Raw genomic sequence first — 17,234 nt, forward strand, 5'->3', positions numbered from 1 at the left:
GAGATATATTCAGAAATAAAGATGCTGTTAAAACAAAACTAACAATATTTTTTAAATGTTTGTGAAATGGAGCTGGCTTTTTCTGTGCTTCAGAGTGGGAGGGTGTTGGTATTATCCTTTCCCCCTCCTCTTCTCATCTGGGGTGTCAGCAGATTCCTAACCCCAGAGCACAAGGAAGAGAGTGGAACCTGAAGCCCGCTGCCCTGGACTCAGGTCCACCTGTGGAGCCTGGGCGTACGTAGTGAAAGTCCCCTTTCCCCCACACGCCAGCCTACTGGCTAGTCACTCCGACCTCTCTACCCGAACACACCCTTCTGAAAGCACACCTACTAGGCAAAAGCTTGGGGAGACAGTAGAGGACACACCCATGAGGGGGAGGGAGAGGGGTGGAGTCATGGCCCCAAGCCCAGGCTCCAGTTGGCTGTTCCAGCCAACACCCTTTTGGTGCTTAGCTCTCATCCCCAGGCGGCAGCCGCTACTGCTTGCCTGCGCTCCGCGTGCTGCTGACCTCAGAGAAGAGAACTGCTCTGGGTCAAGGAGATGGCCCAAGCGCCAGTTGGTCTGGCCCAGTGCCCAAGCCCCAAGGGACCTTTAGAACCAGCCCAGATTAAGCAGCTCATTTGCAAGGGCCAAGAAGCCAAGGAGTTTGCCTACTGTCCCTACAGTAACTTTCCAGTGGGGGCAGCTCTCCTGACTCTGGACGGGAAGATTTTTTCAGGTAAGCCCAAAGTTCACCCCTTCCCCCATTTCTTGCCCTTACGTACTGAAAAAGGCAGATAGAGAACTAGATTTGGAGGGATGGAGACCTGGATTCACATCCTGCTTTATGACATGGGGCAAATAATCTCTCTGGGCCTGGGTTTCCTCATCTGTAAAGTTAGAGATTTGGGCTGGTTGGCCTCCCAGGGTGAACATTATCTCCTCCAGGAGATGCTCCTGCTAATTTTTAAATCTTAGAAGATGAATTAAAATGAACTTGTAAATAAAATTATATTTCAATAAGACAACTTCAAACTGTTAAAACTTTTTTTAAAAACAGAAAGTTTTTTTAAAAAATATTAAATTGTGGATTAAAAAACAACATTTTGCTCTATGTGGGTGTGTCCTCACAGTCTTAGCACAGAGTATTCCAAAGGGGCCTTTTTAAAAAAAAACTTAATAGTTTTTTCCAATTATATATATAATTCTCAACATCCACTTGGATAAGATTTTGAGTTCTAAAGTGTTTTTTTCCCTCCTTTCCCTTCTCCCCTCTGCTGGACAGCATGCAATCTGATATAGACTATACTTTACAATCATATTAAACATATTTCCACATTAGACGTGTTTTGAAGGAAGAATCCGGAAAAAAGGGGAAAACCAAGAGAAAGAAAAAAAGAGAGAAAATAGTAAGCTTCAATCTTCATTCAGGCTCCATAGTTTTTTCTCTGGGTGTGGATAGGATTTTCCATCACTAGTCTCAGAGTCTTCTTCCATCATTATATTGCTGAGAAAAGCTAAGTCTATCAAAACTGATCATCCCACAATGTTGGTGTTACCGTGTGCTCACTTCGCTCAGCATCGGTTCATGTAAGTCTTTCCAGGTTTTTCTGAAATCTGCTTGCTCATCATTTCTTATAAAATAATGGTTTTCCATTACATTCATACACCACAGCTTATCCAGCCATTCCCTAGTTGATGGGCATCCCCTCAATTTCCAGTTCTTTGCCACCACAAAAAGAGCTGCTACAAATATTTTTGTACACGTTGGTCCTTTTCCCTTTTTTATGATCTCTTTGGGATACAGACCTAGTAGTGATATTGCTGGGTCAAAGGGCATGCACAGCTTTATAGCCCTTCCAAAGGGCCTTGAACCACTACTTCCCATCATTACCAAAGTAAAGTTGCCCCTTTCCCCTAAGCAGGTTTGGCCAGATCTCCTTGGAATCTGGCTGAGAAGGAGTGGACCCAGATATATCATCCAATAGGAACTGGGGGTAGTAGAGGGGAGGCAAGGGAAAGGATTTTGTACTCATTTGAAAGACTGAAGAGGGAGAACAAGTCCTCTTGGTGATTAGGATGGGATGAGACCTCTGAGGTGAAGACAGCATTTACAACTGGAAAGAACCTTAGATACCCCTTCTATTCCGATGAATTTATTTTTCAAATAAGATAACTGAGGTTCAGAGAAAAGGAGTGACTTGCATAAGGACCCATAGGTAGTAAGCAGCAAAGCTGTGATTTGAATCCAAGCCCTCTGACTCAACATCCAGATCTATTAACATTGTACCATAAGGTAAATTACCTTGTAAGGTGAAGAAGGCAAGTATAGCCTAGAAGAGACAGCACAGCCTCATAGAAAGCAGACTAGGCCTGGAATCCACTGAACCCTGATCATAAACTCCACCTCTGTTACCTCCTAGTTGTGTGGGCAAGTTACTTCCTCTGTGCCTCAGTTTCCTTATCTGTAAAATGGGGCTTGTAATTCTTTTAATTAGAAAAAAATCCAGAATTTTTGTGATCATAGACTTGCCTCAAGTCACACAAGTAATAGTCAAGATTTGAACCCAGGACCTCTGACTCCAGGGTAGTGTTCTCTTTACTTCACCCTGCCGAATTCCCCAGCAAGGGAGATGATGCGTGCCAACAATGTCAGTTGTTATTAATATTATCCCAAGCTTGGATCACCCCATGACTCCAGTGAGCACAGGTCTGAGAATTCCTCCATGACAGCTTCCATTGTATTAGACTCTGAAAAGCAGTTTCATGCCCCTGTAAACTTGAGGTCAGCAGGGATGCTCATGGTAGCTGGACCATTGTAGCAGGGTCATAGCAACCACTTTTTCTATAACTCCTGTACTCTGGCCCTCAAACATATAGGCCATATACCAAGGAATTAATAACTACAATTAAATCCTCATTACATTATATATCACCGCTCTCCCAGGATGGTGGTGAGGATTAAATGAGAGAATAGTTGTAAAAGACTTAGCACAGAGCCTGGCACATCAGTGCTTAATAAATGATGATTCCTTTATTACATTGACCAATGCTTGTGCCCAGCTATGAATAGATGCTGCCAGGTGGGAGACAGGAAAAGGGAAAGCTGAGGTAGAGGGAATGAGGAAGAGAGGTCATAAGATATAATAGACCCAAGGAGTGTTGATCTTGAGGCTGGAGCACTAATGACAGCTGCCATTGATAGAGCTCTTTAAAGTACGTTATCTCATCTGAGCCTCACTGACTCAGAGAGGGAAGTGCTATTATTCTGTTTTATTTTTTTAATAATATTTTACGGAAGAGGAACCCAAAGATCACAGGCAGTAGGACTTGCCCATGGCCCCAAAGCTGCCAAGTGTCTGAGGCAGGATTCCATCAGTGAGGCAATATTAAACACTTACTATGAGTCAGGTGCTGGACAAAGCTCTGAATGTACAAATAAAGTAGAAAATATGGTCCCTGAGACAAGGTGATGGAGAATGAGAGCTGGAAGTGACCTCAGATCCCACGGTGCAATGCTCTCAGTTTACAGGTAAAGCTAGGAAGGTGAAATGATTTGACTGAGGTAACCTAGCTAGAAGGATTAGAACAAGGACCTTATCTTTCTAAAGGAAAGACAACAGGTAAATAACAAGATACCTCCAAGACAATCACAGTAGACGACAGCAGGATTCGAATTCAGGTCTTCCTGCTTCAAGTTCACTGTTATCCACTGTGCCACCCCTGAGTTCAGACAGTGCCCAAAGGGAACTCAGAGGCTGCCTTGTCCACTTTAGAGATAAAGAAACTGAGGTTTAGGGAGATGGAGTGAGCTTCCCAGTATAATCCAGTTAGTGTCTGAGGTACACTTCAAACCCAGGTCTCCCTCTAAACACCAGACTACACTGCCTTTTATTGGAGATTCAGGTTTGAGTGCCTCTGACTCAGAGTAGGTCTCTGGCTAAGTCTGTTTTCCTGCTCCTGTTTCCTCATATCTCCCTTCTGAGGTTGTTGTGAATCAAGAGCTTTCCTTTGTCTAGTGTAAGGAGCTCTGAGAAATGGGAGCCAGTGCTGCCCCAGAAAAAGGGAGAGATGCATCAGGGGCATAAAACAGCAAGAGAATTCATGGTGTGGGAACTCTTGGGAGATAATTCCTGCTCCCTACCCCCCCCCCAAAAAAAAACTGAGAAGGAATATATAAGAAATAAAAAAAGATCCATGTGCCCAAGTGGCTTGTAGTCTTAGCACTAGTCACTGTGATCACAGTCCCAGGGCTGACCCCAAACAAAATTCCCTAGACTAAGCTGGTTAGAACTTTGGGACACTGACACCCAAGGGATCAGGACTTCTTCAAGCCTAACCTTTGGCCCATAGCCCTGTTCTTTCACTTATTCCAGAAGCTGCCAACATAGCACATGCTTAGCCAGCCAGGTAGGGTGGTGGGGCTGAGTAAGGGAGGGAGAGAGGTTGCCTGTCATGGCCCAACAGGGAGCAGTTACTTGTCTCTGTCGGGTTCCAGAGTGAGGCTGGTGATTCTGCACTGCTCTGCCTCACTTCAATCCAAGTCACTTGCAAGTCATGACATCACTTCCTGGTGTCATAAGTCTTCTTCAAAAACAAAGGACAAACAACACGTTGGCTAGAATATGAGCACAAACTTGTACCTGCGTGACCTTGAACAGTGACTTTAAGTTTCCTGAGCCTCAGTTTTCCCCCTCTGTAAAATGGTGTTGAAAAGGAGATGTCTAGCATCCCTTCTAGCTCTAAGTCCAACTTCCTCATCTGGAGAAAGCCAATCAATCAATCAATAAGCATTTGATAACCACTTGTTATATGCAAAGCACTGTCCAACATGCTGGAGATATAAATAGGAAAGTGAGTCGTTCCAGGTTCTCAAGGAGCTCAAATTCTAATAAAGGGAGACAATACAGAGGTTCTAACTGCAAGTCAGATGGGAAGGTCCCATGGTCCTGAGGATGCAGCGGTAAAACAGGTGGCAAGGTATCTTCTTTAATATTTCCATTAATAAAATCTTATCATTTCTGATAGTGATGGACTGATGGTGCCAAGAACTTTGATGGGTAGAATTTTCTTTTCTGGGACTCCTGAGAAGGCAGGGACTGTAGCACCTGCTAAAGTTCAAGGTCAAGGAGGTTAGAGTAGATTATTAATACCTGTGGTTCTAAGACCCATGAGGGCAGACAGGGAGTCATTTCAGGGGATCTGAGAATCCATAAGCATGCCTGTTATCTCATTAAATGACTCATATAATAAATAGGCAAATATATCTTCTATAATCTGAATAGTGTGCTTTGTAACATTTGTGGGTTACCATTTTTCAAATCATGATAAAGTGCTTGATTTGGAGGGATGAGAAGACCTGGGTTTGAATCTCTGCCACTTACCACTAGTAAGATTGTGGGCAATCATTTGGGCCTCAGTTTTCTGATTTGTAAAATAAAGGGGATCAAGCTAAGTAGTAACCTTAGTTACTACTACAACTAAGTAGTAACCTCCTCAGATCTAAATTTATTATTTATGGAATGTAATACTGTAACTAATATAGCTGCTTTATGATTATAAAAGTGCATATTTTATTTAAAAGTCCTATTCAGTTAACACCAGCTTGTTGCTACTCCATATTTTCTCAATCAGTGGTAACTAGTAGTACCAATACTATTAAGTGTGGGGAATGGAAGTCCATGAAATATTTTAGGACATGAAAAAGGAGTCCTTATCCAGAACTGAATGTTCTCTAAGCACCCTTGGGTTCTAAATCCTATGCTCCTGTGTTCAAGTGAGTCATTTACAGGTACGTAGGTGAATCAAGCGTCATCAACCAGCAATTTCTCCTCTTTATCAAGTCACTCTCTCCACAGTTTGTTTAGCCATTCCCCAACTGATAAGCATCTACTTTGGTTCAAGTTCTTAGCTATCACAAAAAGTGCTACTATAAATATTTTGGCATATGAAGGCTTTCTTATCAATGACTTCATTGAGGTATAAGTCCGGAAATGGAGACTCTGGTTCAAAAGGTATGACTATTTAGTTATGTTATGTGCATAATTCCAAGTTACTTTCCAAAATGGTCATACCACTTCACAGGTCCACAATGTATTAGTATGAGTATCAGCTCAAAACCCCTTAAACAATGACTTTTGCCATTTTTGTCATCTTTGCTAATTTTCAGGGTATGATATGAAACCTCAGGGTGGTTTTGATTTGCTTTTCTCTTATTAATAGCAATTTGGAGCATTCTTTCATGTGGGTGTGAATAATTTGCAGTTTTTCTTTTGAGAACTGCTTGTTCGTAACTATTGACCACTTATGTTTTGGGGAATGGTCATTTGTTACGGATATATGTGTTTATTTATACATATATACATACATATACGTATGCCATTTATATTTGTTCTTGTTCAATTGTGTCCAAGAAAGTCCATGAGGTTTTCTCGGGCCAAAGATACTAAAGCAGTTTGCCATTTCCTTCTCCAATGTGTCCCTTTTTATAGATGAGGAACTGAGGCAAATAGGGGTTAAATGACTTGCCCAGGGTTACACAGTATCTGAGACCAAATTTGACCTCTGATCTTCCTGACTCCAGGCTTGGTGCTCTATGCTCTGCACCAACTAGCTGTCCCACCTATCTACAACCCCTTGACTGTGGATTTTCTCCACAACTCTGCCTTTGGCCCCCTTCTCTTCTTTCTACACTCTCTAACTGACCTCATCAGCTCCTGTGTATTCAGTAATTATATCCATGCACTTGACTTCCTTCTCTCTTTGTCCAGCCCTAATCTCTTTCCTGAACTTCTACAGACATATCAACAACTACCTTGCAGATATCTTGAACTGAATGTCCTATGGACATCTCAAATTCAACATGTCTGAAAGAGAATTTGTTATCTTTCCCCGAAACCTTTCCTTCTTTCAAACTTTGCAATTTTTGTCAAGCATACTGACCTCCTTGATGTTTCTCAAATTCCATCTCCTGCCTCTAAACATTTTCACTGACTGTCCTACATGCCTAATGTTTTCACTTTCCTTCTCACCAGCTGGCTTCCTTGGCTTCCATCAAGTTTCGGCTAAAGTCCCACCTACACGAAGCCTTTCATAGTCCTCAATCTTAGTGCCTTCCCTCTGAGACTACCCCCATTTATGCTTCATAGATTTCATACGCACCTAGTTCTTTTAGTGTTGTCTCCCCCATTAGGCTTTGAGCTCCTTAAGGTTAAAGGCTGCTTTTTGCCCTTTCTTTGTACCCTGAGCACTTAGCATAGTGCCTGGCACATGATGACTCTCCAATAAATAAATGCTTTTTGACTAACTGAAGGACACTGCCCTGCTCCCAGGCTCTCAGGCTCATAACCTTAGCATTATCCTTGAGTTATGGGTTATCATCCTCTCAGTTGCCAGGTCTCATTGTTTCCACTTAGAGAACATCTCTTACAACCAACATCTCTCACATCTGTTCCCTTCTCTTCCCTCTCACAGCCACCACCCTAGTTCAGACCTTGGACACCTCTCACTTGCACTAAGCTTCCTAATGGGACTCCCAGTCTATTCCCTCCTTACTTAGAATCCATTCCTTCCTTCAAAGCTAACCTCGAGTGCCATCTTCTTCATGAAGCCTTTTGGGATTCCCCCAACTGCTAATGATTCCCACCCTGTCAAAAAAAAATGCCATGTTTTTTTGAAAATATATTTTATTATATTATTTATTTGGTATATTTTATACTCGATTCATGCAGTATGTCCATATTAACATATATTATTATATATTATCTTATTTGTTACGTATTTTATACTTTTTAGTCTTCATATTCCTAGGGTCCAGCATAGGGCTTGACACATTATAGGTGTTTAATAAATGCTTGTTGATTATTTGTGTACACAAGTTAGCTCCTTCAGGGAAAAAGTTGTTTTTACCATTTTATTGCTCTGAAGTTTATTTCTTTGACCAGAATAGGGATTTCATTGTAGAAACTTCTATCAGTATGACACTTTTGAGCCATACCATGAATATATGTATATTTTCTTGCTTATAAACATTTTATATATATATATATATGCATACCTATAAAATATTGTTTCAAAATATACATTATAAAATTTATACAAAGATAGAAATTTTTAAAAGGATGAGAAAAAGCATGAATTTGGGGTTTTATATAGTATTTCCACATATATAATATAGTGCGTGTGTGTGTGTGTGTGTTGTTCAGTCATTTTCTTTTTCAGTTGTGTCTGACTCTCTATGACCCTATTTGGGGTTTTCTTGGCAAGGATACTGGAGTGGTTTGATATTCTGTTCTTCAACTCATTTTACAGATGAGGAAACTGAGGCAAGCAGGTTTAAGTGACTTGCCCAAGGTCACACAGCTATTAAGTGTCTGAAGTCACATTGGAAACTCGGGTCTTTCTGGCTACTGGCCTGATGTACTATCCACTGTATCACCTAGCTATCTGCACATGAATATGTACATGTGTATGTGTATGTACATACATATATAAAATGTACTATAGTTATAGTTTTGATCCATTGAAGTTCATTGAGCTGGGAAGGGGAGAATAGGCTGGTTAGATCTGCCCTTTAGGAAGATGACTTTGATGGCTGAGTAGAGGATGAATTGGAGTAGGGAGAAACTTGAGACAGGCAGACCAGTTAGAAGGTTTGTATAAGTAAGAGGTGATGAAAATCTGAACTAGGGTGGTGGCTGTGTCTGTGGAGAGATGTTGTATGGGTATAATTGATAAGACTTGACAAAAGATTGGCCCTGTGAAGTAAGTAAAAGAGATGAGTCAAGGGCAGCCCCCAAGGCTTCAAGCCTGGGTGACTGGGGGAATCATGGTGCCCATCAAGAGAAATAGAGAAGCTTGGAAAAGATTGGAAAAGCTGATCAGACCCCATCCATGCCTGCTCCCCCTGAGAGTCCCTCTGCCCCACCCAGAAGGAGGGAGGAGGGCAGGAGGGGAGGGGAAATCCTCCTCATCAGCCACTGACCCAGAGCACAGAGCCTGTCCTCAGCCTACTGCAGCCAAGAAGTGGTAAGGGAGTGGGGGGGCCCTAATGTTCTCCAAGGCACCTCAGACAGTTTCGCACTAGGTGAGGTACAGTGGTTAGGTCATAACTGCTCTTAGGGGCAGATACTCTACTCAAATAGATGAGAGGTGAAAATGTGTACCTTTGAAGGGGGAAGAATGGGAACCCATGTAATTTTGTTGGTGCCAAGCCCCTCTACACCCCCTATTGGTTTTTGCAGGGAAGAGGGGGTATTCCCCACCAAGCTAGACCTTCCATTCGGCAGCAGAACACTCTTCATTTTCTCTTAACCATCTTCTCTAAATCACTTATTACTTCCCTGCCTGCTCTCTGGGGCACAAACACTGAGCTCAGGCACCCCTTAGTCAACCATGGCTCCTCATTAAAAGCATCTTCCTTACAGCCAGCCTTTACCTTTGATAACTTTTGAGCTTCAGAAAAAAGGCTTATTATAGATCTCACATCATCGGAAAAATAGTGGCAGTCAGGTGTTGTTCAGTTGTGCCTGACTCTGTGGCCTCATTTCAGTTTTTCTTGGCAAAGAAACTGCAGCAGTTTTCCATCTCCTTCTCCAGGAAAGAACTGAGGATGAGGAATTGAGGCAAACAGGGTTAGGTGACTTGACTAGGGTCACACAGCTAGTAAGTGCCTGAGACTGAATTTGAACTCATGAAGATAAATTTTCCTGACTCCAAACCTAGTGCTCTATCCACTCTAGTAAAGTGAAAAGACTTTTGGAGCAAAAAGACTTGTGTTCTCTCTTTCTTCCCACACACATCTGCCATCAACTAGCTGTGTGAGGGCAATGCCCTTCTCTCTGGGCCTTCTTCACCTGTAAAATGAGAGGATTATTGTTCTCTAGAATTCCATCTGTAAAATAAGAGGGTTGAGCTACGTACTCTAAAATTTCCTCCCTGCTCTAATATTCCATATTCTGACACTCTGTGTCCTAAGATTCCATGTATCCATGACTAAATCTTGATAATGAGCCAAAGACGTGGGTCTCCTAATTTTCACAAGTGACAGACTAGTCAAAGTAGGCCAGCCTGGGGAAGTAGGACAAATAGGAGTAGGGTGCAAGGTAGTCACTGGCAATAGCAAAGAATCAAAGGAACATTCTACTTAAAATTTTTTTAAAAAATCACCCACTTCCTTCCAGGTTCTTATTTGTCCAGACAACATATTAATTCCTATAAATAATGATAATGCCAGTTCCTATTCTATGGTCCTCTACTATTCCCAAAGCACTTTCCTTATAACATCTTTATGAGCTACATATTCCAAGGATTATTGTCCCTATTTTACAGGGGAGGAAACTGAGACTCCCAGGACCACAAAGTTAATTAAACAGCCAAGCTCAAACTGAAACTCAGGGTTTCTTACTGCCAACCCAGGGAGGCTGTTTCAACCCTACTCTGCTGCCTCTGGGTGTCTGAGTTTCAGTAAAAACTGAAGTGATGGCTAAGGATTTGGGGAGTTTCTGGGATTAGCTTTTTATAGAACACTGATGTCTCAATCTCAGCTGTTCCAGGCTGAGTCATACAAGGCTTAGTTCATGGCACAGAGGGGCGTTTTTCATTTACTTCCTTCCTTTTGTATAACCTTCCCCATCTGTAGAGAACTTATTGAGTTTTGAAAGCCATCCTGTTCCTTGTGTGTTCTTGGAACAGTCCGTAAAAATGACGGTGTGATTATGAAACTGTCTAAATATTATGCTGTGGCTAGGAGCTGCCTCTTGTTTGTTTACCTCTGTCCCTGCTGAGCCCATCAGAGGGCTTGTCATGGAGTAAGTGGATGCTTATTGAAAGTTTATGAAAGGAAGTTAGCCAGCTTAGGAAGCAATAGTAACAGGTTACTTACTATATACTTAAATCTAAGCAACAACATAATCAATAACCATTTTATTAAGCTCCTGCTGTGTTCCAGGCACTGAGCACTAGGGATACAAGGGTAAAAGAGAGACATGTCCCCACCCTCTAGGACCTTAACGGTTCACTAAGATCAACTAACTATCTATGTTTACAACGTTGAAGGGCTTTATGAAGTAGTAGGGTTTAACAGGCCATCTCTAGAATCAGGAAAACCTGAGATTGAGTCCTACCTCTGATACACAAAAGCTATATGATTATTGGCAAGACACTCAAGTTCTCAGGGTTTCCAGTCAGCACTCAAAAATTGTAAGATATATAAGATATAATTGTATCAGGGGATGGAATTTTCACACAGGAAATTCCCTACACCTTTGAAATCAGAAGTTTGGACCCCCTCTACTCTACCTCTCCCATCCCCCCAAAATAAAAACTCAAGAAAACAACTCAAGAATGCATTCCCCCTAAAATAAAATAACTCAAGAATACATTCCCCCTAAAACAAAGTAACTCAAGAATATATTCCTGCTCAAATAGAACAACTCAAGAATACATTTTCCCCAAAATAAAACAACTCAAGAATATATTTTGCTCCAATATAAAGTTACTCAAGAACGTAGTTATGTTTTGCCATCCTCAACACTTAGCACAATGCTTGGGCATAGTAGGTGCTTAATACATTTTTATTGACAGACTAACAATTTATTGGTTGTCCCCTCTGTGTCTTATTTTATTCTGTTTAACTATTCATCTCTGTATTGAGATTGATACAGTGCCTGGAATATAGTAAATACTTGATAAATGATAATATCAGCCAGTATCATTACACATTGAAGTTTTCAAAGTTATACACGTTATCTCGTTAGATCCTCTCAACAATCTGGGAGGTAGGTGCTGTTGCTATCCCCATTTTACAAATGAAGAAACTGAGGGAAGGAGAAGGTAAGTGGAAATATGAAGGGTAACACAGTTAGTAAGTGTCTGAGGTCAAATAGGAACTCACATCTTCCTGACTTTATGCCTGATGCTCTATCCACTGCCCCACCTAGCTGCCCTCTAATGAACATTTGCTGACTGGGTGATGGATAGTGTGGTTCAATCCATACCTGTTCACGTTTTGTGTATATAGTCTTCCCTTCACATGTCCTTAAGCATCGACTCTGTGTAGAATACTGGGCTCAGTCTTGTGGAGGATACAGGATATAGCTCCTCTTGCCTCCAAGGAGGTCACTGTCTAGTAAAGACATCACAGGATCATAAATTTAGGAAACCTTGGAGGTCAGAGTCCAACCCCCTTGTTTTATAAATGAAAGAACAAAGGCTAGGGAGGTAAGTGCTTACCCAAGGTCAAATAAGTAGTAAGTAGCAGGATTCAGACTTGGGTTCTCCTATTCCAATTCTACCACTCTTCTTACTACACTATTCTGCCTTTCCAAGATACCAGCCCAAGTAAATATTACACATTACATTGTATGTGAGGACTTTCGAGACATGCGCATCATCTCTGGGATGTCTGACCTGAGGAGCAGGGATTTGAGTGAGCTCTGGAGGAGCTGGCATTTGAGTGAGGCTTTAAGAGATGGGCAAGAATTCCACCAATGAAGAGAGAGAGAGAGAATCTTTTTTTTTTTATTCATTATTTTATTTGTTTTCAGTGTTCTATAATCGTGAGAGAGAGAATATTTAAGGCAAAAGGAATGTGAGTCCAAGATTCCACCTACTTTGGGTATGCTCAAACCCAGTAGTACCTGTACCTGGAAACAGCTTCATAGCTATTTTCTGACCGCATAACTCTTCTATGTATTGCCTTTCCTCACTACACTATAAGCTCCCAGAGGACAGGAACCATCTTGCTTACATCTGTATTCCCAGCACTTAAGAGTGCCTTACTTTTTGTAAGTGCTTAATAAAAGTTTGATCTATTTGTCTATCCATCCTTCTCTATCCATTGATCTCTCCATCCTTCTTTCATTCCATCTATCTATCCTTCTGTCAATCCTGTTGTTCTCTATCCATCACCCTACATCCCTCCAAAAAAAACCCAAAAAAACCACAGGTGGTCCATCAGCCACCACCACACCATCCATATGTGGAACCATCAATTACAACAAATGGAGAAGTTTTGAATGCTGTGGATAAGTTCACTTACCTTGGTAGTGTACTTTCCAGGGACGTACACACTGACAATGAGGTTGATGCACGCATTGCCAGAGCTACCTCAGTGTTTGGGAGACTCCGATGAAAGGTTTGGGAGAGAAGAAGTATTATTCTGACTACCAAACTGAAGGTCTACAGAGCCGTTGTGCTGACCTCGTTATTATATACTTGTGAAACATGGACAGTCTACCAGCGCCATGCCAGGAAACTGAATCACTTCCATTTGAACTGTTTTAGGAATATTCTGAGGATCACCTGGCAGGATAAGGTACCACACATGGAAGTCCTTGCTCGAGCTGAACTGCCAAGTATTCAAACTATGCTTCAGAGAGCGCAACTCCAATGGGCTGGCCACAGTTTGAATGCAAAAATGTATGCTTGCCAAAAAGACTATTTTATGGAGAACTCACATGGGGCAGGCGATCACATGGTGGCCAGAAGAAATGATACAAGGACACTCTCAAGGTCCCTCTCAAGAACTTTGGATTTGACTGTGCAACATGGGAGATGCTGGCACAGGACCCCCTCAACATGGCGTGCCCACATCAGAAAAGGTGCTGTGCTCTTTGAGCAAAGCAGAGTTGAGACAGCACAAAGTAAACACAGGATGTGCAAATTTGGGATCTCCACCCCAAATACTCACAAGGACTATCTGTGCCCAACCTGCAGTAGAGCATTCTGAGCTTGTATCTGATCAGCCACAGCCGGACACACTGACATTTCACTTTACAGTGATGATGTCATTCTGGTCGTCTTCGAAGACAAAGGACAACAACCAAACCATCTATCCATCAATCTCTCCATTCTGTCTGTCTTCCATCTCTTTATCTTTCTATCTGTTCAGCCAGCCATCTGTCTATCATCATTGTTCTCATTCTGCTTTTTTTTCTTTTACATTACTTCATCTAAATCCTCCCTTTAATAGAATATAAGGTCCTTAAGTTCAAGGACTGGTTTTTTGCTTGTTTGTTTTCTCTACATTCCTAGCACCAAACAGGGACTTTGTACTTAGCAGATGTTTATTAAATGATCATTGGATTACATTAGAATTTCATACTATTTTTCATGTTTATCATTTGTAACTAATGTGACATAATGGAGAGATAGGGCCAGACTGGATATTAGGAAGACTTGGGTTCAAGTTCTGCTTCTTGTCAATCACTAGTTATGTGACCCTGGTTAAGTCATTCATGCTCTCTGTGTGCCGCTAGCAACTCCCTCAGATATATTTATTTACTGAGCAGAGATAGTGCTGATCTGCTTTCACATAGAGAGTCCCCTACTGACAGAATCACAGAATTTCCCCCTATTTAAATATCATTTTTAATAGCATTGTAGCACTTCCTTCCAGACCTCAGTATATCCAACCATTCACCAGCTGGACTCTCTGCCTCCGATCTCTCCCCTCTCTACTGTATCCTCCACACAGATGCCAATTTGGTATTCCAAAAAGATGTCACTCCCCTGCTCAAAAAACTTCAGTGGCTCCAGGATAAAACACAAACTCTTGTTTGGAATTTAAATCCCTTTACTGTCTAGCTCAAACCTACAAGTCCAGACTGATTTCCCATTACTCCCCCCTCATACATGCTGGCATACGTGATGTGCCCCATAAATAACATTCCTTCCCCCACCTCCAAGCCTTTGCACAAGTCCTCCTCCATATCTGGAATGCTCTTCCTCCTCACATTATCACCTTGGAATCCCTAGTTTCCTCCGAGCTGCAAAGTCACCTCCTCCTAGAAGAGGCCTCCTCTGCAGTCCCCCCATGTTATCACTGCCCCACTTCATATGCTTGTATTCATTTTGCGCTTTACTTCCTTGGAGGTGTTATTTCCTCCCTAACAAGTGGTGATCCAGCCTCTGCTTGAAGACCTTTTATGAGTAAAAGAACTCTACTCCATCCACCCCATCCCTAGGCAGGCCATCCCATTGCGGGAGATCTCCAATCCTTAGGGAGGCTTTCCTTACATCTCAAGCTGAAATCTGCCCCCCCCCCCCCCCAACATTGTTCCTGACTGCTCTGTGGGGCCAAGCAGAACAAGGCTAACCCCACAGCCCTGTGACAGCCCTTTAGGTGTCTGGAGAAAGCTATCGTGTACCCCTCAAGTCTTTGCTTTTCTAAATTAATTGTCTTCAATCCCCTGAGACTTATTATGATACGGAGTCTAGTCCCTTCAATATCCTGGTCCCCCTCCCTTGGTTTAACTCTGGATGCCCACTGCACCAGGGTCTGGGCTAATCCTTGGCACCATTTTAGAACTTGAGTGCTTTGTATAGACTAAGAGAATCATCTTTCTGACTTTGCAGCTTTTTGAAATCACTCCTTACCTAGCTATTCGGCCAACTGTATTCTCTGTTCCCAGGATGCAACGTAGAAAATGCAGCCTACCCAGTAGGCACCTGCGCAGAACGCACCGCCATCCAGAAGGCCATCTCGGAAGGACACAAGCAGTTCCGAGCCATTGCTATTACTAGGTGAGTGTCCAAGACTTGTTCATGGAATGACAGGTAGACCGGGGACCTTTGAACATAGACTACAAGTGCCAGGAAGGCTGTTCAAACAAAATGACATAGCTGAGAAAGGACCTTAGAACACAGAATGTCATATACAATAAATTATTCCTATTTCTTCATTAGAAGAGACCTGACAAGGCCCCAGTGATAATTTAAGGCACAATTCATAACAAGGACAAAACATAGACCGGTAGAAGTGAAAGGCCATATGGTCTGGTAAGGAAACAAAGCAATGACCTTGGAGTCAGAAGACTTTGGTTTGAATTCCAATTCTGCTTCTTGTTTAATTTTGGGCAAATCATTCTGCCTCCTTGCCTTCAGTTTCCCAATGTGGAAAAACACCAACATACACTAACAATGAAGGATCTAATTCAGTGCTACCTGGCATCCTTCAGCTTTATTCTTATGATGAGAATTGGTTGTTTCTACAGTACCTTTCACCTCTAAGCCCTCTGCTCCTAAAAGGTAGTGTGATGTAATGACCCACACGCCCCTCTTCTCCACAGAAAGATGGGAAGCATCAGGTGTCCCACATGATTGTTTTGTTGATTATCTGCTCTGTTTTCTTATAAGTGAGGATTCAATGGGGATGGGGCAGTATAATCAGGAAATGACTTTGATGTTTAAGAATACAAAAGGCATCCTTTTTTTAAGGGGGAGAAGAAGCAGGTAAGGATGGAAGGAAGGTGGGAGAGAGGGAAGGAGGAAGAGAGAAGAAAGGAAGGAAGGAAGGGAGGGAGGAAAGAGGGAGAAAGGAAGGAAATGGGGAGGGAAGAGAGGAAGGGTGTAAGAAAGGGAAAAAGGAAAGGATGAAGAAAAGGAGAAAAGAAAACAGGGAAGGAAGAAGAGAGAAAAGGAAGAAGGAACAGAGGAAGGCAGAGAGGGAAGAGCCATTCACTGGGAGCAAGGAGATGGATTCTTGTCCTTTCTCTGCCACTATGTGACCTTAAACAAGTCACTTCTCTGATCCTCAGTTTCCTTATCTACAAAATGAAAGAGTGGGACTGGATGATCTTTGAGGCCCCTTCCAAGTTTCCAAAAAGACTATAAATCTACATGTTTTTTAAAGAAACAGAATATTCTTTCTTGAAAAATATTCTATAAGACACACCAGCCTTCTCCTACCCCACTCCCCTACCACCATTGTCAGCCCCTAAACCAGCAAGTCCAGGTCCAGGGAATCTTTTCCAATAGATCCTGACCATCTGTAGTTACTTGAGAGAGTGGCTGATGGACATCTGGATGTCCTGCTTCTCTCTCTGCTGTGAACACCCCTCTTCTGGACCATACCTCTGTGTTTATCTGCAGCTCCTTTATAACTCAGGTCAGAGCAAATAATGACTTGCCAGGGACATTTCGTCCCAGTGAGCTGGAATCAGGATGCAAATTATATTTCACAGAAGGTAGGAGAGTAGTAAAAAAAAATTATGATTTCCGAACTAAATCCAAGAAATTAATCATATTTGGGAAAATAAGGCCAGAGCCATGGAAAGGATAACAGTGTGGCAGACTGCAATGTTTCCATCTCACCCTCTCCTCCACCCACCCCTCACCTCCCTATGGATGTTTGCTCTAAGTTATTATTGACATTCAAGAAAGAGGTCCTAGCAATGATTAGCAAATCTACCCTTTTTAAACAAAGCCCACACACATCTCCAGGATGCAGCCATCCTGCTTATTATCTGCATTCA

The 17,234-nt window shown here is 42.2% G+C and overlaps 1 protein-coding gene across 1 annotated transcript in view; it reads left to right on the top strand.

Moving 5' to 3' along the window:
• The first annotated feature begins 394 nt into the window (after nucleotides 1–394).
• Nucleotides 395–17,234, top strand: part of CDA (cytidine deaminase) — a 29,015-nt gene continuing 12,175 nt past the window's right edge. Inside the window, 3 exon segments of the mRNA XM_072609164.1 lie at nucleotides 395–511; nucleotides 514–718; nucleotides 15,393–15,504. Coding sequence (XP_072465265.1) covers nucleotides 395–511; nucleotides 514–718; nucleotides 15,393–15,504 — 434 coding nt within the window.

Source organism: Notamacropus eugenii, chromosome 5 (assembly GCF_028372415.1).
Source record: "Notamacropus eugenii isolate mMacEug1 chromosome 5, mMacEug1.pri_v2, whole genome shotgun sequence".
Classification (NCBI taxonomy): Eukaryota; Metazoa; Chordata; class Mammalia; order Diprotodontia; family Macropodidae; genus Notamacropus; species Notamacropus eugenii.